At 42.4% G+C, this 21,767-nt stretch overlaps 1 protein-coding gene across 2 annotated transcripts in view; it reads right to left on the bottom strand.

Annotated features, from left to right (window-relative positions):
* LOC122931157 (multidrug resistance-associated protein 5-like) overlaps positions 1 to 21,767 on the bottom strand; it is a 118,481-nt gene that overhangs the window by 69,663 nt on the left and 27,051 nt on the right. For both annotated transcript variants that reach the window (XM_044285146.1, XM_044285148.1), the window contains exons 11-14: positions 20,622 to 20,693; positions 10,240 to 10,364; positions 6,655 to 6,727; positions 4,505 to 4,708 (exon numbers count right to left, since the gene is read on the bottom strand). In XM_044285146.1, the coding sequence (XP_044141081.1) occupies positions 4,505 to 4,708; positions 6,655 to 6,727; positions 10,240 to 10,364; positions 20,622 to 20,693 (474 nt within the window). The remainder of the gene's footprint in view (positions 1 to 4,504; positions 4,709 to 6,654; positions 6,728 to 10,239; positions 10,365 to 20,621; positions 20,694 to 21,767) is intronic.

Here is a 21,767-nt window from a genome sequence, read left to right as displayed (position 1 = left end):
AATATCTGCTAGGAAACCACTGCTAAGGACAGGCAACAAGCAGAAGAGACGTGTTTGGGCTAAAGAACACAAGGAATGGACATTAGACCAGTGGAAATCTGTGCTTTGGTCTGATGAGTCCAAATTTGAGATCTTTGGTTCCAACCACCGTGTCTTTGTGCGACGCAGAAAAGGTGAACGGATGGACTCTACATGCCTGGTTCCCACCGTGAAGCATGGAGGAGGAGGTGTGATGGTGTGGGGGTGCTTTGCTGGTGACACTGTTTGGGATTTATTCAAAATTGAAGGCATACTGAACCAGCATGGCTACCACAGCATCTTGCAGCGACATGCTATTCCATCCGGTTTGCGTTTAGTTGGACCATCATTTATTTTTCAACAGGACAATGACCCCAAACACACCTCCAGGCTGTGTAAGGGCTATTTGACCATGAAGGAGAGTGATGGGGTGCTGCGCCAGATGACCTGGCCTCCACAGTCACCGGACCTGAACCCAATCGAGATTGTTTGGGGTGAGCTGGACCGCAGAGTGAAGGCAAAAGGGCCAACAAGTGCTAAGCATCTCTGGGAACTCCTTCAAGACTGTTGGAAGACCATTTCAGTTGACTACCTCTTGAAGCTCATCAAGAGAATGCCAAGAGTGTGCAAAGCAGTAATCAAAGCAAAAGGTGGCTACTTTGAAGAACCTAGAATATGACATATTTTCAGTTGTTTCACACTTTTTTGTTTTGTATATAATTCCACATGTGTTAATTCATAGTTTTGATGCCTTCAGTGTGAATCTACAATTTTCATAGTCATGAAAATAAAGAAAACTCTTTGAATGAGAAGGTGTGTCCAAACATTTGGTCTGTACTGTATGTATTTTCATCTATTCTTGTCGGTTACTTAGTTATTCCAGTATTAGACTGACACCATCTGTCCCCAGATGAACCTTGTTTATTACAAGGGGAAACGCGTGGGAACTTGGGACTTTGTATATTGTATCAGATAACGGATTGTGTATTGTGTATTTTGTATCAGATAAGTGATAGGGCTGCATAAGGACAGGCTAGCCGAGGCACGTGGACAGAGTACTCCTACCATCAAGGTGTATCTCTGGGCTGAGCAGATCTTTTTAGGGTAAGCATAGGGATCGACATTGGTGTTTTTTACGTGTTGTCCCATCTGCACTAACCGTCTTCTCTAGTTGCTAACCTTTCTTATGTGATAGCTTTCTGATTCACTTGCTGTACTACGGATTTATTGGTCCTGGCGGGACCTGTCTTATTGGATGTATTTTATGGTATATGTATTAAAAGTTACGTTTTAGGAAGTTGCCTTCAGTGATATTTCTATTGTTACAGCAACTGTCTGTGAGAGATTATTTTCAGTGATCTTGTTGATTTTCTCAGAGCAGACCCCGTCATACCCGAGCTCCAAAAAGAATTCATCTTGAGAGCTATTGAGTTTATATTACACCATAACTATTTCAAAAAAGTTTTCTACATTCAAGAGAAGGGAAGCGCAATGGGAACTAAGTTCGCCCCCTCATATGTGAACCTCTTGGTGCTTTTTGAGGACAAATTTGGTCTACTCTCCCACCCACATATTAGGTTCTTTCATCGGTATAACAATGATATTATCTTTATTTGGGAAGGAAGTATAGGGAAACTTCTATTGTTTAATGAAAGACTGAACACCAATGATTGGGGACTATCATTTAGCCTCGAATACAGTTACATGGAAGCTATCTTCCTAGATATCCATCTTATCTCAACATCTGATAAAATCACTACCAAAACTCATTTTTTTAAAAATAGATGCCAATAGTTATTTGGACTATACTAGTTGTCACCATCTGAAGTGGAAAAAGAACATTCCCTTCAGTCAAATGAAAAAAATCTGAAGGAATTGCTTGGACGATCGCATTTTGAAACAACAACTTCAGACTCTCCATTATCGTTTAAAAGAGAAAGGCTATCCTAAAACATGTATAAAAGAGTCCACTAAGCGAATCCTAAAATAATATCAAAAAGAAGCCTTGAAACCCAAACATACAGGGGAAAAAAAAACACAACATGAAACCCTCAAAAACTCCGAATTGAATCTTTAAACCAGGTACAACTCAAGACATATGGCTATTAGACAAATATTCATCAAACACTGAGGGGTGCTCAAAAAATATCCCATCTTAAAAAACTAATTACCTCGCCTCCCAGTTATTACCTATCAAAGAGCAAAAACTCTGAAAAATATCATTGCACCATCTTGCCCCAATATACAGAAAGACAACAAATTTCCACACACCTCTTTAACAACAGGTAACCCCACTAAAAAGGAGCATTCAGATGCAATATCAGGAGATGCAAATGCTGTAATATCATTACTCATAATAAAAAAGAAATCAATATTTCTCTTTCCAATGAAACATTTATTCTAAAACACGACATGAACTGTGGGACAAACAATGTGATTTACCTTTTACAATGTCCATGTAACTTACAATATATAGTTAGGAGCGCCCAGACCCTCCGAGAGAGAATGAACGAACACCGTTCAAATATCAATTGAAAAGTATTAACACATAGCGTTTCCAGACACTTTTCCGTCTACCACGAGAGTGACCCCTCCCTCCTTAGAGTTACCCCTTTGGAGTGGATCCCCCAATCTTAACAATTACTGTGTAGAACGGAGATGGATATACCGTCTCAATACTTTATCTCCCTTCGGACTTAATGAATCTCTAGAATATGTGAATTATTAGCCCCAAAAGACATTTAGCTAGAATATGTAAATTACCTGTTCTAAAAGACATTTCTCTAAAAATCTCGGGTGCCAAAATAGGATATTTTTACCCAAACACCATTCAATATGGGACCCTCTGCTACAATCCAATGTGTATTTTTACCTTTATTTATATATCTTTATGTATTTATTTATTTATTTATCTACTGATGTATCTGCGTTGATTGTAGAAATTCATAATATGACTAAATGTAATGTCAAATACCGACCTTGATCCTCTTTTATAAAACTTATGATAGAGACCATAATATGCTTATCTTTGGTCCCTTTACTATCCTATTATAATACATCTTTTATTTAGGTATCTATTCTCCCATTGGATCAATTTTACCTATCTATCCATCATTTTATTGTATTATTTTATTGTATTGTCTTGATTGTCTTTTATTTCCCAATTGTCTTATTTCCCCATGTTCTTTTATAATAGGCCAATATTGTATTATACAGTATATAGGTCACACATATACATCGTATTTATTTATGATTGTCTTTTATTACCCAATTGTCCCATGTTCTTTTATAATAGGCCAATATTTTACTATATATAGGTCACACATTTACATTAACTGAGTATCAACACCTCTATCCTCGCAATATACTCCAAAAAGATACATCCCTCTTCCTGATGGGTATTTTGCACTCCCGTGCACTCCAGTCCTGCGCTCCACCGAGAACCGGAAGCGGAAGCGCACTGATGCGTTCCACAGAGGCGGGACCGGAAGTACTGTCTCTTCCGGTCTCGCCCGCTTCTGTGGAAAAACATTTAACCTCTTCTCCATAATTTGTATCCATCTCCCAGGCCCAAATATACATTTATATATATTATTCCACGAAGACATTGCTGCTATATGTTAGATATAGTATAATCTTTATGTTTTAAACTTAGAATAGAATATTCCACATGCGTTCCACCGTGGAACGCAAAGTCCGGAACCGGAAGTGACGTGTCTGGCTGCTTCAAGGATCATTTAGGCGGGAATACATGCTCGGATTATATATAAAGACAACCCATAATGTGTATGCAAAAGACTTTATTATTTTTTATACAAATTGTGATTGCTCCTGAGGAAGTGGGAATGAGGCAACACGCCCGAAATGCGTTGAGCCCACCTGTGATACTAATAAAGGGAATTACCAGAAGTACCATCTACAGGACTGCCGTTCCTCCTGACACTACAAACGATCCAGGTGAGGGAGGTCGAGATTGTAAGTGTCTTGAGCTTATTCCACAAACTACCTCCCTGGTGAAGTGAGTTATCTGTTCACAATTTTGTTTTATAAAAGTAATATATGTATTTATTTTATTGCATTTGATCATTTTATTGCAGTGGATCATCTCTCTCTACTCTAGATGATACATCTTTTTACTTTATAATTATAACCACACGCAAGTTTCTATTTCTATTTTTAATTTCCACTTTGAGGATTGCTCTCAGTGACAGTGGTTTGGCACCTTCTTTGTGGCAGATTTTAAAAAAAATTTCCTTCCTTTTGCTGTATTCTCCTATGTAGCAGTCTACTCTACATATACAGTCACTACTGGCAGCCTCCCACCCTTCATACCTTGGTGATTGCCTCTCCTCCCTTTGGCGCCCTGCGGTTATTCTAAGATCTTTTGGACTTCCATCCGAATTGCTCTTTGACTAACACTCTTTTTTTCTTGGAATTGTTTTCCTCTTTCCCCTGACGTAATGTAAACTAAACACCCGTACAATACCTGTGATTGATGTGTGACAAATATGACACTCCTGTCCTGCATTCCAGTTTTAATTGCCTTGCTGAATAACTCTGCTGCCACGTAAACATCTACAGCACTGAGCGGATCATCCAAAAGAACTAAGTTACTTGAACTGTAGAGGGCACGAGCCAAGCTGACTCGCTGTCTCTGGCCTCCACTTAGATTGACACCACGTTCCCCTATCTACAAAATAAAACAGAAATATGATCATGTCTTAAAGGGTTTGTCAACACAAATTGATCCCTAGAAATGTTACCAGTAGTTAACTTAACATTGATCAACTAGCATTTACAGCTCTGAGCCTAGTCACTGAATGGGGAAGCTGCATGTGTCTCTCTCAGAGCAGTAAATCCCAGCATTGGAAGCAATCAATCAGCAGATGTTACACTGTAAACACAGCATGATTTCTCTATGTACAGTATACAGTATGTAACTGTGGATCTCCCTCAACGTCACAGTATCACCGCACAAACTAAAAGAAACCATCAAGCTTAGATAAGAAAGACAAACTTTGTTTGACAAGTGCACATTTCCACTTCTTAAATTATTATTCTATTTTCTAATATTATTGGGAATTCATCAAGTCCTGCACACCAGAATACTGTCTTCAAAAAGTCACAAAACGGGGCTTTTGCAACTTTTGGGCTTAATTGCTCAAACGTCTTGCAAATTTTTTGATATTTACACCACTAACCACCACAGTTTTGAAAAATGGGTGGAAAATTGGCACTCCGCAAAATGCGAATGGCCGACCCCTAATAGAACTGCCCTATCCTTGTCCGTAATGTAGACAAAAATAGAACATGTTCTATAATTTTGCGGACAGCACAGAATGGACGTGTGGAGTCCTGTCCGCATCTTTTGCAGCCCCATTGAAGTAAATGGGTCTGCATCCAATCCGCGAAAAATGCAAAACTCAGACTCAAGCACAACTAACGTCAAATTTTACCCTCATGATAAATCTCCCCTCATGTTTTAATCTTGCTGCGTTTCAAAAAAACGGCTCCATGCCACCATAGCCCGACACTTATTACTTTTGTGTATATAACCACATTAAAAGAAGCTTCCACCGTTATGATAGTACTGAATACTGTGGATACTATAAAATTATACCTCTCATGTTGTGTTTATCAGAATGACATAGCGGAGGAAATAAAAAATACATTTTCAGGCTAGAAATTCATAAAGGTGTTTTCCAACCTAAAAAAATAAAATAAAAAAATAAATAAAATCGACCGAAAGCATGGAAAGTGTGTACAAATAATAAAAAAACAACACTTTTTTTTAAAAAAGTCCTGCTGTTCCACAGCTATGGCTCTGGTCCTTGCTGGACTGGTACTACGAACGTCCTGTCTGAGGTCAAGTGACAGCTGCAGCCAATCACTGACCTCAGGGATAACATGTGCATGAATGGTACATGACTGCTGAGCCTCTGCAGTTGCATCACTTTCATGTACACGTCACCCCTGATATGGGGCCAGACAACCCCTTAAAGAAATATTCTGTTTAATGAAAATTAGTGTTAAGCCCAGAAAATTGTATCTCTTACAAACTATATGCCAGTTATTTTTTTTATTTTTTTGGTTAAAAAGAGGTTTTACATATGCATTGGTCGATCATTAGGTAAACCTACCTAGTAGTGGGTTGAATAAAAAAAAAAAATCAGAATTGTACTTATCTGGACTAGTACGTGAGTAGTACTGCGCATAAAAAATGCAGATCTCCATTTTTTACTTTCCTAAAGCCCCCTGCTTCCCAGCTGTCGGCACTCAAATGTACCCTGAAATACACAGTCTGGACTGCTGTGCCATGATAATATAAAGGAGAGGACCTGTGTGCGCATGCGCAGCAGTCCTGCCAATGTATTTTAGTGCAGCTTTAAACGCTGACGGGGGAAAACGAGGGGCAGTAGGAAAATAAAACAGCAATCTGGACTCTTTATCTGCAGTACTACTGTATTACTGCAGATAATAGTCTAAGACTGTGGTGACAGATTCCCTTTCACTGTGCATAAGCCACCAAAACCAAGGTCCCTCACACCATGTGAGTTGGTTGTGCATTTTCTGGTACATTATGAATTTTGGCTCTATTTCTATATGAATATTCTACAGCCTCTTAAGTCAGTTTACCTCAGTTAATTCTCCTTCAGGCAGAGACTGAATATCAGGATATAAGCAGCATGCTTCCAAAGTGCTCTTGTACCTGAGGGAGAAGGATGATGAACTCGGTTCAAGACTCCACAATCGTAGAGGATGACATGGACTACACACAGATTTTCACAGTGATCTATTAGTGCTATGCAGAGTTTTAAAGGTATGAGCTCACTTGCCATTTCATGGAGACTTCTTTTAAATGGATCCCTCTAAAACACTACAGCTAGAGTGAATCATGAAGTCTACTGAATGCATCCAAGTAAAGTATTAGCATTGTTGGAATTTGGCTCAAATCATACCTCTGCACTATACAGGCCCTTCTAAAAAAAATTGCATATTGTGATAAAGTTCATTATTTTCTGTAATGTACTGATAAACATTAGACTTTCATATATTTTAGATTCATTACACACAACTGAAGTAGTTCAAGCCTTTTATTGTTTTAATATTGATGATTTTGGCATACAGCGCATGAAAACCCAAATTTCCTATCTAAAAAAATTAGCATATTTCATCCGACCAATAAAAGAAAAGTGTTTTTTAATACAAAAAAAGTCAACCTTCAAATAATTATGTTCAGTTATGCACTCAATACTTGGTCGGGAATCCTTTTGCAGAAATGACTGCTTCAATGCGGCGTGGCATGGAGGCAATCAGCCTGTGGCACTGCTGAGGTGTTATGGAGGCCCAGGATGCTTCGATAGCGGCCTTAAGCTCATCCAGAGTGTTGGGTCTTGCGTCTCTCAACTTTCTCTTCCCAATATCCCACAGATTCTCTATGGGGTTCAGGTCAGGAGAGTTGGCAGGCCAATTGAGCACAGTAATACCATGGTCAGTAAACCATTTACCAGTGGTTTTGGCACTGTGAGCAGGTGCCAGGTCGTGCTGAAAAATGAAATCTTCATCTCCATAAAGCTTTTCAGCAGATGGAAGCATGAAGTGCTCCAAAATCTCCTGATAGCTAGCTGCATTGACCCTGCCCTTGATAAAACACAGTGGACCAACACCAGCAGCTGACATGGCACCCCAGACCATCACTGACTGTGGGTACTTGACACTGGACTTCAGGCATTTTGGCATTTTCCTCTCCCCAGTCTTCCTCCAGACTCTGGCACCTTGATTTCCGAATGACATGCAAAATTTGCTTTCATCCGAAAAAAGTTCTTTGGACCACTGAGCAACAGTCCAGTGCTGCTTCTCTGTAGCCCAGGTCAGGCGCTTCTGCCGCTGTTTCTGGTTCAAAAGTGGCTTGACCTGGGGAATGCGGCACCTGTAGCCCATTTTCTGCACACGCCTGTACACGGTGGCTCTGGATGTTTCTACTCCAGACTCAGTCCACTGCTTCCGCAGGTCCCCAAGGTCTGGAATCGGTCCTTCTCCACAATCTTCCTCAGGGTCCGGTCACCTCTTCTCGTTGTGCAGCGTTTTCTGCCACACTTTTTCCTTCCCACAGACTTCCCACTGAGGTGCCTTGATACAGCACTCTGGGAACAGCCTATTCGTTCAGAAATTTCTTTCTGTGTCTTACCCTCTTGCTTGAGGGTGTCAATGATGGCCTTCTGGACAGCAGTCAGGTCGGCAGTCTTACCCATGATTGCGGTTCTGAGTAATGAACCAGGCTGGGAGTTTTTAAAAGCCTCAGGAATCTTTTGCAGGTGTTTAGAGTTAAATAGTTGATTCAGATGATTAGGTTAATAGCTCGTTTAGAGAACCTTTTCATGATATGCTAATTTTTTTAGATAGGAATTTTGGGTTTTCATGAGCTGTATGCCAAAATCATCAATATTAAAACAATAAAAGGCTTGAACTACTTCAGTTGTGTGTAATGAATCTAAAATATATGAAAGTCTAATGTTTATCAATACATTACAGAAAATAATGAACTTTATCACAATATGCTAATTTTTTTAGAAGGACCTGTTCTTGTATTAAAGGGGTTCTCCTTGCATTTAGTCTAATAATTGCATGGTACCAACCTGTGGAGGGAAGATATTTTACATAGTACTTTCCCTCCCTCGCTCCCCGAGGCCATTGTCTCAGCTGCACTCTGCATACTCTTCTGCCTGGGACCCAACTGGGTGTCGTCTCTTCTTTTCCTGTTCAGCTACATTATAGTCAATGCAGCTGAAGAGAAAAAGAAGCAGCCACATCCGGTATGACCCGGGCAGAAGAGCATGCAGCGCAAGAGTGCAGCGGAATTGGGGGAGCAAGAGTAAGTGCCATGTCAAACATCTTCCCTCCACAGGTTAGTACCATGCGATAATTAGACAAAATGCCCTGAGACCCCCTTTAAGAAGAATTTCTGGTCTAAATATCATCCTTTAGCCCAATAATGTGTCACTTCGACTCATATGATGAAGACAAATGGCAGCATCTTATCAGAATCTTCCTGTAGGGAATCTCTTTCTTGACTTGGAAATCCATTGCTTGGTCACACTAGTTTGTACCATCACTTAGTGATTGACAAGGGTTTGACTAAAGATCTTCGCCCACTTCACTAATTTTCCCTACACAGTGACAATCTTGGAAACCCATTGTGTTTGGGGTTGTGGGGGGGTCACATAATATTACGGCATATCCTAGTGATATGACCGCCTACTGAGAGGGTGCACATGCCAAGTTGCATCCTACAACTGCCACCAGCCATATTTACTCTTTGAACTGTGACAATCACAGAAAGTGAGCTGCACCACAAAGGGCACATCCCTTGAGCTGTGATAGGGTGAAAGCTGCAGCAGAAATGACACGCCCCTGAGCTGCCAGCCTGAAGAGAATCTAGCAGAGCAACTGCAGCAACGAATGGGGAGATCTGTGGATCTATGTGAGGTACAGGGCTGGTTCTGGTTCTGTTAGAAAGAGATTGCCGTGTACTATATGATGTCTGATTTTCATTTTTTACATCAGTCATGGAACAACGCCTTTAAATAGCCTGGCCTAAGTAGAGTGGCTTGTTGGCACCCACTGACATGTAGCACTTGCACCATCTTTCTACCCTATATACTGTATGCTTTTGAAGTTCACCACTTACCTTGAACCTTGCATAAGTATGCACTGTTTGCTAGATGGAAATAGGTCTCCAATTTTCATATGTATTATTTCACACGTCCGTATGTGTTTTTGCGCAAAACACAGCACATCGCCGGCACTCTCATAGAAAACGCCCTTTCTTGTCCTCAATTGCGGACAAGAATAGGACATGTTCTATTTTTTTACAGAACGGAAGTGCGGATCCGCAAATGCGGATGCGGACAGCACATTCCGGCTCGATTGAAAATGAATGTGTCTGCACCTGTTCTGCAAAATTGCGGATGGGATGCGGACCCATTTTGCGGACGTGTGAATGGACCCTAAGCCTTACGTTCTTAACGGAATGGGAAGAATATTGACTACTGTGCATACTTACAATCCTTGTAGATGTGCTGTATGCTGTGTGCCAAGGTGCCACTGATCCATGTACTAAGATCCTTCATTGAGTTTGTATAATTACTGTCAATGTTCACTGTGCCAATAAACATCAAATAAATGTAAACTGAAACAAACAAGAACATAAGTATAACTTACTTTTCTTTATCATATTCTTCTCCAAACAAGATGTTTTCTCTCAGGGATGCATTGAAAATCCAGGCCTGCTGGGCTGCATAGGCAATACTGCCACTTACTGATATTGTGCCTTCCAGTACAGTCACCTACAGTATAGTATATATAATAAAAGTGTTTTATTTAGGTCTGCCGTGCAACCATTCATTCTACATCATGCCACTGTTGGTTCAGTCCTCTGCCCTTAGTAAGTGCCTGTATTAGTAATGAAAAAATAATTCTAGGGCACCTTTTGTTAGAACACTGTATTAGGTGATTTCCTATTCCTGCTATACCTTAAAGGATAACTGTCACATTTAGACCCTAATTTCAATTTTCATATATGTAGTTACTAATAACATGATATTCCAGAATCAGTTACTATTAGACTGACTTACCCCATATTTAATAAGATTCAGCCCTTAGCAACCAGTCTGCATAAAACTGCAATTTCACTATTCAGTTAAGATGGCCGCCACTGCCCTCACCCTGAGGCTAATCCCGCCTGCCCTCACTAGCCAGTAACAATAGCCCCCCAAAAGTGTCAGTAACCAGAGCCCTCCCCCTAAAGGGTTAATCTCCTGCAGCACAAAGGGGTCCTCCTACCACATGTTGCTTTCATTTATACACTGAGCAGACGGCAGATCTCCCTTCCCTGGTCTGCGCTGCTTCAACTCTGCATTGTCCTGCTCTGCTGAGTGAAGGAGCATCTGCCAAGCGCAGGGACAGGGAGAAGTGCACACAGCCCAGGCACTGTTATCAGCTGCTGGGGAGGACCTGGCTTTAAATATTTACACACAGTCCCTGGCTGTCAGTAATCTGACCTTGCACGCTGCGTGCTTCTGCGTCCTCCGTCCTTCAACACATAGACGGACCTGCATAGCAACCCTATTTTAAGCACAGGTAAAAGTAGGCAGTACAGGGAACAAAACTGTGGAATTAAGGGGTAATTGAATAAACAGTGAAAAGTTGAAATAGGGCCACCAAGGTGATATTAATCATCACAATCCAATAAAAAAATATATAAAAAAAATACGACAGTTATACTTTAAAAATATGTATGAATACACTGACAACTGGATGTTACCCATTGTTAATAGACATGTCCATACAGAATCTGTCAATCAGTGCTATTTGAGACTGTGTAGAAACATTTCCAGGAGGAACAAGAGAGGAACAGCACAATCTGAGTTGTAATAAAAGATGCTCCAGAATTATATTTGAAATACAAGTATTTACTATAACAGACAGATCAAGAGAGATGACACATGCCCTGTCTCTTTAGCTAAAAAGTAATAAAAATGGGAGTAAAGAGTTAATAAACAAGGAAAAACTTATTGGGGTAACTTATGAAATACCAGAGTTTAATTTATGACGAGGTGCATGATTTGTTGAAAGGAGTTATCCCATGACTAATGTAAAAAATGCTAGAACCAGCCCTGTACCTCTCATGAATACAGAGATCTCTCCATCATTGCTCTGCTAGATTTATATCAAGCTGACAGCTCAAGGGGAGTGTCTTTTCTGCTGCAGCTAAGGGGCGTGTCTCAGCTCTTCCTATCACAGCTATGGGGGTGTGTCTCAGGAGGCAGATGAAGGATGATACTGACCAAGTGCGGCCATCTCAGTGAGCAGGTCAAAGAAATAAGGGAAAAAAAAAGCAGGTGGCGCTATACACATATATTTTATTGAATAACTCAGTGGCTATGCTATATTTTTAATTACTTGCAGTTACAAAAGATCCAGATGCTGATTTGAAAACTGTAGAATATTTTTCATGGGACAACCCCTTTAATTTATGAAAAGACTCTCATGGCAGCGCTCTGTGTCTGCCGCTGTCCTACTTGTTGGAAATAATTGGTGGCTGTCCTTTGATGGCATTGGTAACATCACTCTGGGTATTACATATATGCATCCATACCTCATTGAGATAAGAACTACAGTATAATACTTTATATCTCTGGATCTCATAATCTAAAGAAAGCTTGATCTCTTAAAGAAAAAACAAGGGTTGCCTGTCCTGGTAAAAAGTGAACTCCTCGTTCTCCGTGAAACGTTATTACCGTATATATTTTTATAACACCACTATCCAGAGCAGGTAGGGTACCACATCACTCACCAAGTCCCTGCCCAATAGCTGGGCCCCGCTGACCCTTCTCTGCCCTCCAGCTGGGAGGCTGCAGCCTTCACCAGGCTGCAAGGTATCTTCCTGTCTCCCATAGGACTTGCACTTTCTGGCTCTACTGAAGGTGTGCTTTTTTGTTTGTCTTACCATGTACCAAACTTTGCCTGTTTACTGACTCCGACCCTCCGATCCCTACCATAACCTTGAACTTATTTTATGAATACACATGCCCTGACCTCGGCCTGTTTCCTGACTACAAGTATTGCCTGTTCGCTTAGTGCTTTGCACCAGTGTCTCTGACCCTGATGAGTCAACTGCCAACTACAGCGGAATTATTCCAAGAGGTAGCAGCCTGGTGGGTGCCTTGAGCTTATCCCAGCTTATAACATGTATTGTTATTACCCATATCGTGCCTCCCAAGAGTCCCTCTTTCTGACCCAAGTCCCTCTGTCCCTCTTTGATCCTTAAAGGGAGTCTGTCACCACATTTGACCATATTAGACAGATCCTATAGCGTTATATGTGCCACCCAGCAGTTAAAAACGGTACCTTTGTTGCATATAACCGAGTCTTCTTTCTGCCAAAAATGAACTTTGAAGATTATGTAAACGAGCCCTCTCAGGTGCCCAGGGCGGTGTCTCAATCTTCCGAGCCCAAGACCGGACCTCCCCAACGGCTCATAACCCTGCCCTCCTTGTGCCTGTGCCCGCCCGTTTACTCCCCTCCCCTCGCCTTTTCCATTGCGGCTGCGCGGACAAATTCGTAGCCGGCGCATGCGCAGTAGGTATTGCGATGCGATCCCCGGTCCTGGCAGGGCATCGCAATACCTACTGCGCATGCGCCGACTACGAATTTGTACTGTTTTTAAATGCTGGGTGGCACATATAACGCTATAGGATCTGTCTAATATGGTCAAATGTGGTGACAGACTCCCTTTAAATGTCCATCTTTTTGACCTGGGGAATTAATGTACAAATGTGTATTAATAAATTTACTAAATTGCTCCTTTTTAAACTATCTGTATGGTTTCTACTTGTATATTAGACCAGAACTTCATTATTTGGTGCAATTTGGACCTTAAAATATCTCTGACTTCTGTGCTAATATTTAAATGGATATTGAAGCGCAAGAAAAAAAATTGTCCCATTGGCTCCACATGCTGTAAAAAAAATCAGGACTTATACTCACCTAACCGATCCCTGGCTGCTGCAGTTGTGACGGTGTCAGTAAATATGCTTCTGGCAGAGTTGCCTAGTATGAAAAAAATTGCCGCGATGCATGCCGGCAAATATTGTCCCTCTTTACGATTAAATTACTTCTAAAGTTGGAAGGTATGCCCATATTGCTTCCTTTGCTGTCTGGATTCATTTTTCCATCACATTATACACTGCTCGTCTCCATGGTTACAACCGCCCTGCAATCCATCAACAGTAGTGGCCGTGCCTGCACACTATAGGAAAAAGTGCTAGCCTCTGTGGTGACTGGGACCGTGAGAGCTCACATACTGTAGGCTGGCATTTCCCCCAGACAAAGGTTCACCGAAACGCTCGTCGGGGCTGGCGCCATCCTGGAGGAAGCACAGCATGGGTAAGGCTACTTTCACACTTGCGGCAGAGTGCGGATCACAGCAGGCAGTTCATCCTCCAGATGATGTTGCTTTTTCTCTGCACCTATGTTCTTTTAATCCTGTTTGTGAGATAGCTTTTTGCAATTATGTAATAAAATGATATTCATTTATAAGCGGTCTGGTAGTTGTTTGTAGGTTTTATATTATAGTGTATACCACAGGCTTATGTGTGTAATTCTATTCTTTTGTTTGAATAGTTAAGGAATCCCTGGTTGGGGCATATATTGGTTATTATAGGAAAAAGTGCTAGCCTCTGTGGTGACTGGGACTGTGAGAGCTCACATACTGTAGGCTGGTGATTTTTCCTATAGTGTGCAAGCACGACCATCGTTGATGGAATGCAGGGTGGTCATAACCATGGAAACTAGCAGTGTATAATGTGATGGAAAAATGAATGCAGCCAGCATAGGAAGCAATATGGACAATAACAATACATTAGTAAGTGCCTTGTATTAACTTTCTCTACATGATAAATGCCATTTGCTGAAGTGACACGACCCCTTTAATCTTCACCCATAAAACCATATACCAATCTGCTCAGCTCCTCCTGCTCTATAACATGGTGCCTGCAGATTACACCACATTTTCATGGAGGCAGGTTCCTTTTATTTAAATACAAAGTAAACCCTTATATTTCAATCGAGAAAATATTGAATAGAGACACTATATTTTTATTGCTAATATTATACTACTATAGTATACTAACTGCATTTTATCAATGTTTCCCACTGCATTATGAGTTTTCAGCTATACAACTGATTTGATCTTTAAAGGCACCTGTCAGCAGATTTGTACCTATGACACTGACTGACCTGTTACATGTGCGCTTGGGAGCTGAAGGCATCTGTGTTGGTCCCATGTTCATATGTGCCCACATTGCTGAGAAAAATGATTATTTAATATATGCAAAGGAGCCTCTAGGAACAACGGGGGAGTTGTCGTTACTCCTAGAGGCTCAGCTCTCTCTGCAACTGCTGCACTTTCTCCACTTTGATTGACAGGGCTAGGCATGATGACGTTTCATTGCTTGAACCTGTCAATCAAAGTGGAGAAGGCACAGCAGTTACAGAGAGAACAGAGCCTCTAGGTGTAGTGGTAACGCCCCCGTTGCTCATAGAGGTTAATTTGCATACATTTTATATTCATTTTTCTCATCAATGTGGGCACACATGAAATGGGACTAAAACTTGATATTTATGCCGGAAACCGCTGGATCCCATTATTCTGCAGGATGTCCTGGCACATTGCGCTGCTGGTCTGTGTCACAGTAACCTGCTGCTGCTGGGGAGCGCAGATCATGGCAGAAACCAAGTGAGTATTTACGGTTAGTTTTTTTTCACTTCCTGTGAAAGAGGCACAAATCTTGGCATATCTACTGTGAGGGGACACATATCTGGACATAGCTACTGTGAAGGGGGCACATATATTGACATATCTACTGTGAGGGGGCACATATCTTGGCATAACTATTATGAGAGGAGGCACATATCTGAGCCTAACTACTGTGAGTGGGCACATCTGTGCATAACTACCGTGAGGAGGAATATCTGGACATAACTACCGTGAGGGGGAATATCTGCGCATAGCTACTGTGAGGTGGCACATATCTGGGTATAACTATTGAGAGAGGACACATACCTAGGCATAACTACTGTGAGGGGGCACACACTTGGGCATAACTGTTGTGAGGGGACATATCTGGGAGTAGCAACTGTGAAGGGGGCACATATCTGACCATAGGTTTTGTGAAAGGAGCACATGTGGGCATTACTACTGTGAAGAAGACACAATGTGGGCATAACTACTGTGAAGGGTCACATCTAGGCATTACTACCGTGTACTGAATAATTACACCTCAGCTCTCAGCCAATAGTAGATGGCGGCTCTCTGATCTGTAATGAAGCCACAGGAGAGCCCAACAGGCTAGGTGCCAAAACGGAGTGGGCACAGCCAGTCAGAGGAGGCTGGCTGCACATCAGCATCATAAGAATAAAGTGGGGCAAAGTGCCTCCAGCTCAGCAACCCTCTCCCAGTCTGCAGTATATTCACTGTCTGTGGTTTCTCTTTGGAGCGTGTACAGTTAAAAACGGAATACTGAGAGTAGACCTGAGGGACTGATTTGGCAACTTCCATAATCAGGGGCGGAATGGGAACTAAAAGTGGCCATGGGAAAAAAAAAGGTGTAAGTGGCCCCATGTTGCAGGTGGGTCAAAATTGACAGAAGACGAGACAACATAATAAGGCAGGGCCAACATCTGTAGGCAGGGCCAGCAATACCATAGTGTAGGGCAATATACTACCCCAGCTGAACCAGATACCACAGTGCGGCACAATATTCTGCCATCTGCTCCACAGTAGGACTGTATCACTGTACTGAGGAGGAAACCTGCAGCTGCTGGCTGTGAGGAGGGCTTGGAGGGCCCTCCTAGGTATCGGCATGCAGTTTCATTGCCATGTGGGTAGTGCAAAATGAAGCCCACTGAGAGCTTTTCTCCTAAGGGCCCACATGAACCTGAAGCCGGCCCTGAATTTACATATGAAAAATTATAAAGTATAAAGATGAGATTTTGAAAATCTTTTCTGCACAAAATTCCAACTGGAAAATCTTTACATACGCAATACGCACCGCGTGGAGGTGATCTAAGGCTACTTTCACACTAGCGTTTTGGCTTTCTGTTTGTGAGATCCGTTCAGGGCTCTCACAAACGCTCCAAACCAGATCAGTTTTGCCCTAATGCATTCTGAATGGAAAAGGATCCGCTCAGAATGCATCAGTTTGCCTCCGTTCAGTCTCCATTCCGCTTTGGCGACTGACACCCTAAACGCTGCTTGCAAAACAAAGTGGAGGCAAACGGACCAGTCCTGACACACAATGTAAGTCAATGGGGACGGATCCGATTTCCATGACACAATCTGGCACAATAGAAAACTGATCCATCCGCCATTGACTTTCAATGGTGTTCAAGACGGATCCGTTTGGCCAATGTAAAATTTAATACAAAGTTTACAAACGGATCCGTTGTGAACAGATGCATGCGGTTGTATTATCGGTGCGGATCCGTATGTGCAGATCCATGACGGACCAAACGCGAGTGTGAAAGTAGCCTAACTTGCAGGATGTCTGCACAGAGCTTGCACCTGTGTCTGTATTCAGTAATGTGCCGTCTATAAAGTGACACATGTCAGAGGCATCCGTGGCGAAATCTTCCCGACCTATACCTGATGTTCGCTGCATACGCAATGTGAATTCACCCTTACTTGTTAGGTTAAAGTGAGCTGCCCATTTTCTTTTATCTGGGCCATGTTGAGCAGATTATGGCTCATGGACAGAATGACTTTGCACTAATCTGTTTGCCTGTGCTAGTGCGTTCCACATCGTCACGTCTTTTTCCTGACAGATAAGAAAACTAAAGGTCACAATAAAGGTTCGCCTGGTATTTAATGTTAGTTTCTCACTTTCACATTACATACATGTATTTCATCTAAGAATGTTTTTTTTATGACTGTAGTGTAATAACGCTGCTGATATAATAGAAGGTGACAGCTGCACCCAGCCAGATCTAATCATCGCCAATGATACGTGTCTACAAGGTGGAATACCTGTTGTAATTCAGCACTGCATGAGTGGATATCTCTGCTAACTAAAAGGCGTTGGCCCATCGCAGACGGTGATGGCATATTGCTAGGATATGCCATGAATGTCAGATAGGTGTGGGTCCCACCTCTGGGGCCTGCTCCTATCCCCAGAACAAGGCCCCCAAAGTGATAGAGAGCACTTCGCACATGCTATGGGAGTTCTGAAAATTGCTGTGCAAGCGCGGACACCGTTCCACTCACTGCTATGGGACTGCTGTGAATGGAGGTTGGCATGTTAGGCTGTTCTATGTTCACTGGGGGGGCCTGTTCTGTAGAGAGAACACTTTGCACATGCTATGGGAGTTCTGAAAATTGCTGTGCAAGCGCGGACACCGTTCCACTCACTGCTATAGGACTGCTGTGAATGGAGGTTGGCATGTTAGGCTGTTCTATGTTCACTGGGGGGGGCCTGTTCTGTAGAGAGAGCACTTTGCACACGCTATGGGAGTTCTGAAAATTGCTGTGCAAGCGCGGACACCGTTCCACTCACTGCTATAGGACTGCTGTGAATGGAGGTTGGCATGTTAGGCTGTTCTATGTTCACTGGGGGGGCCTGTTCTGTAGAGAGAGCACTTTGCACACGCTATGGGAGTTCTGAAAATTGCTGTGCAAGCGCGGACACCGTTCCACTCACTGCTATGGGACTGCTATGAATGGAGGTTGGCATGTTAGGCTGTTCTATGTTCACTGGGGGGGGGGGCTGTTCTGTAGAGAGAGCACTTTGCACACGCTATGGGAGTTCTGAAAATTGCTGTGCAAGCGCGGACACCGTTCCACTCACTGCTATGGGACTGCTATGAATGGAGGTTGGCATGTTAGGCTGTTCTATGTTCACTGGGGGGGGGGGCTGTTCTGTAGAGAGAGCACTTTGCACACGCTATGGGAGTTCTGAAAATAGCTGTGCAAGCACGGCCACTGTTCCATTCACTGCTATGGGACTGCTGGAAATAACTGAGCCGACGCTCGACTCAGTTACTCCCACTACTCAGAACTCCCATAGCTGTGAATGGAGGTTGGCTGTGCATGTAAGGCTGCTCTATGTTCCCTGGGGGGGCCTGTTCTGTAGATGGGTGTGTGTCCCACCTCTGGGACCTGCTCCTATCTGACAATGAGGGCATATCCTAGTGATATGCCATCAGTGTCTGATATAACACAACCCCTTTAAAGAGAACCTTTATGCCTAAGGGGTTGTCTCAAGAAGACAAATCTTCTTTACCTAGAAGCTCGTTACGAAAAGCCCTGGCAGTCGCATATGGTCAGAGATTTCCCCTGCAGCACACATGTAGCATTACATGGCAGCCAATTACATGAATAGCTGTCCATGTAATGCATGGATGATCCAGCTCAGTTAGTGCAGGAGACACTCTTACAAAGTGGGTTTCCATGCTGGCTCATAAAAGAGGGTCCCATCCCAAGCATGGAACTTCACCCTGTGACATCCATACGCTGTAAAAAGGGCATATGAATAGGAACAGTCTTCTTGAGGCAACATTTTTAAGCTCGAGTTGCTGAGCTGATTAACAGTAAAGTATATTGAAAAAGATTAAGTATAACTTTTATGCATTAAATGATTGACAGCCATCCAGTGGTGTATCTTTCATGGAAGCAAACCATGCGACTTCTGTGGGGCCCTGGAGGGTAAGCCAGCTCTAAACTCCTTCTATTTCCGGCCTATAAAGCACTGCATTTTTATGGAGCTGCCGCTAGGGAAAGCTCACTGTAAAGAGATGTTTACCGCTTCCACTGCAGTCAATGGTAGCTGTATCAAATCCCTATTTATTGAGCTCCCCCTAGTGGTGGCTGCAGGAAGCCAGTTTTATAATATACCATGTGAGGAGAAGCAGGAGATTTATTAAGGTATTTTATGCCATTTATCTGGTGTAAATACATTGAGAAATAAGATGTTCTAAGCACAGAGCCACCATTGGATAGCGGCTGAGCTTGGTATCAAAGCTAAACCCCATTGACTTGAATGGGACTGAGCTGTGACTGATGAGCGGGACGTCACTGGCAATGATGGCTAACCTCCAGCACTCCAGCTGTGGTGAAACTACAACTCCAAGCATTTTCCATTCATTTCTATAGAGTTCTGAGAACAGCCAAGCAAGTGTGCATCTTGGGAGTTGTAGTTTTACCACAGCTGGAGTGCCGGAGGTTAGCCATCACAGGCCCAGGGTAAGCTGCAAGAAGGCTGCGGGCCTCACTGGAGTATTCTTTTATAAAAAATTTCGGCAGCATAATAAAATAAATTATAAACTAATCAGAAATCTGGGGCATGATGTTTTTTATTCTGCATTGGGAATGCACGTGTAGTGGGACACTGGGTGCGGCAGGGGGGCCAATACACTGTTTACTTAGGGGGCATTATGAGATCTGTGTACTCCCCTGGAGCTGTCCCTTTACATAAGTAACCATTCAGCAGGACTGGACTAAAGATCCCATTACACTGTTCAATTGAGCAGATCATTATCAGGAAGGAAGTGTTCCTTACCGGCAAGCGCCTGGTCATCAGTGAAGAAGACTGCTGTATTTACATGCAGAGATCTCCTCCACAGTGATGTCAGGAGCGATCACTAATGCCATCACTTGTCCCCATACAGAATCATTGTTTGCCAGCAGCAGAGGCTGTTTAGACAACATGATCTGCTGTCGGCAAACTATTATTTAGGTGTCCGCACCAATGACCCTATTACCAGATGAACGAGTATTTTGCTTGTTCATCAGGTAATCGGCGGCACCTTTACACAGGCAGATCGTCACTAACGAGCATTCCTACAAACGCTTGTTAGTAATAGTCTGCCAGAGTGTTCAATGAATAAAATACTAATTATACTGAATGTTTTTCCACAAACCAGACATCAGTCTCCTGCTCTATAACAGATAGGATGATATATTCAACAACAAAATAAATAAGTAATAGATCACTCATCAAACAGCTGGCTATTCCAATAGCAGAAGCAGATAAGTAAATCAAACATACCTGACCTAGAATAGATAATATTAGAGAACTTTTACCGCACCCAACGCCTCCACAGATTCCTACAAGTCTGCCCTGCGGAAATACAACAATAATACAATTATGTTTTCTCTTAGATATGCAGAGATGAATAAGTCTGTGAAATGATTACTCTGAAAATAATAATAGTTTGGTTAAAGTATATATATATATATATATATATATATATATATATTTCCAATGATCTGGGGAGCCAATTAAAAGGGTTTTCCAACCCCTATAATGACCCCCCCAATGCCGAGCACCTCATATAGCTTATACTTACCCTGCTCCCCAGCACCCACGTCGCCGCTGCATCTCCCCGTTGCGCAGATCAAAACATCCGATGATGGTGTGTGGAGCAGCCAATAGCAGGCCGGGACAATGACCATCCTTCCTAGAATCGCGGGTGACGCTAGGGAGGCTCGTTTCCATCGCAGCCTGCTATTGGCTACCCCCCCTCCCGTATGTTTTGATCCACGCGACGGGGAGATGCAGTGGCGGCTGTGCAGAAATTTGGAGTGACGCGGTTGCCGGGGAGCGGGGTAATTATAACATGAAGTGCCCAGCCATTAGGGGTGTCATTATAGGGGTTGGATACCCCCTTTAAGGCCCTTTCATTATATATAGGGACGGATAGAAATTACTGAAAATAAAAGCACTTGCAGAACAACAGATACAAAAATGATATATACATTAAGGCCTCATTCTGATGTGATCAAATCTGAGATTCTTAGCCAATATATTTTAATCAAAACACATCTGTGCCCACCTACCACAGTGAGATGATGCCAGTCAGGCAGGAACCCACTCTACTTGATACCTGTCTGTATGCCATTAGTCATTCACATTCAGGAGAGCAGACCTTGTACATTCAAGCATCCAATGAATATGGGGATGCATACCCATAATAACTTCATTCAGAATTATGTTAAGCACCAGCTCTATTTGAGGGGCTTACATAATGGAAATCACCCATAAATTTTAGAAACTACACCCCTCAAATTATTTAAAATTGAAGTTACAAACGTTGTTAACCCTTTAGGTGTGCCACAAGAATTAAAGGAAAACAGAGGTGAAATTTCAAAATGTCATTTTTGTTTTTTGCAGATTTTTCATGTTTATAAATTT

Source organism: Bufo gargarizans, chromosome 3 (assembly GCF_014858855.1).
Source record: "Bufo gargarizans isolate SCDJY-AF-19 chromosome 3, ASM1485885v1, whole genome shotgun sequence".
Lineage (NCBI taxonomy): Eukaryota > Metazoa > Chordata > Amphibia > Anura > Bufonidae > Bufo > Bufo gargarizans.
Note: the sequence above shows the minus strand (reverse complement) of the source record. Positions and strands in the feature narration are given on the sequence as shown.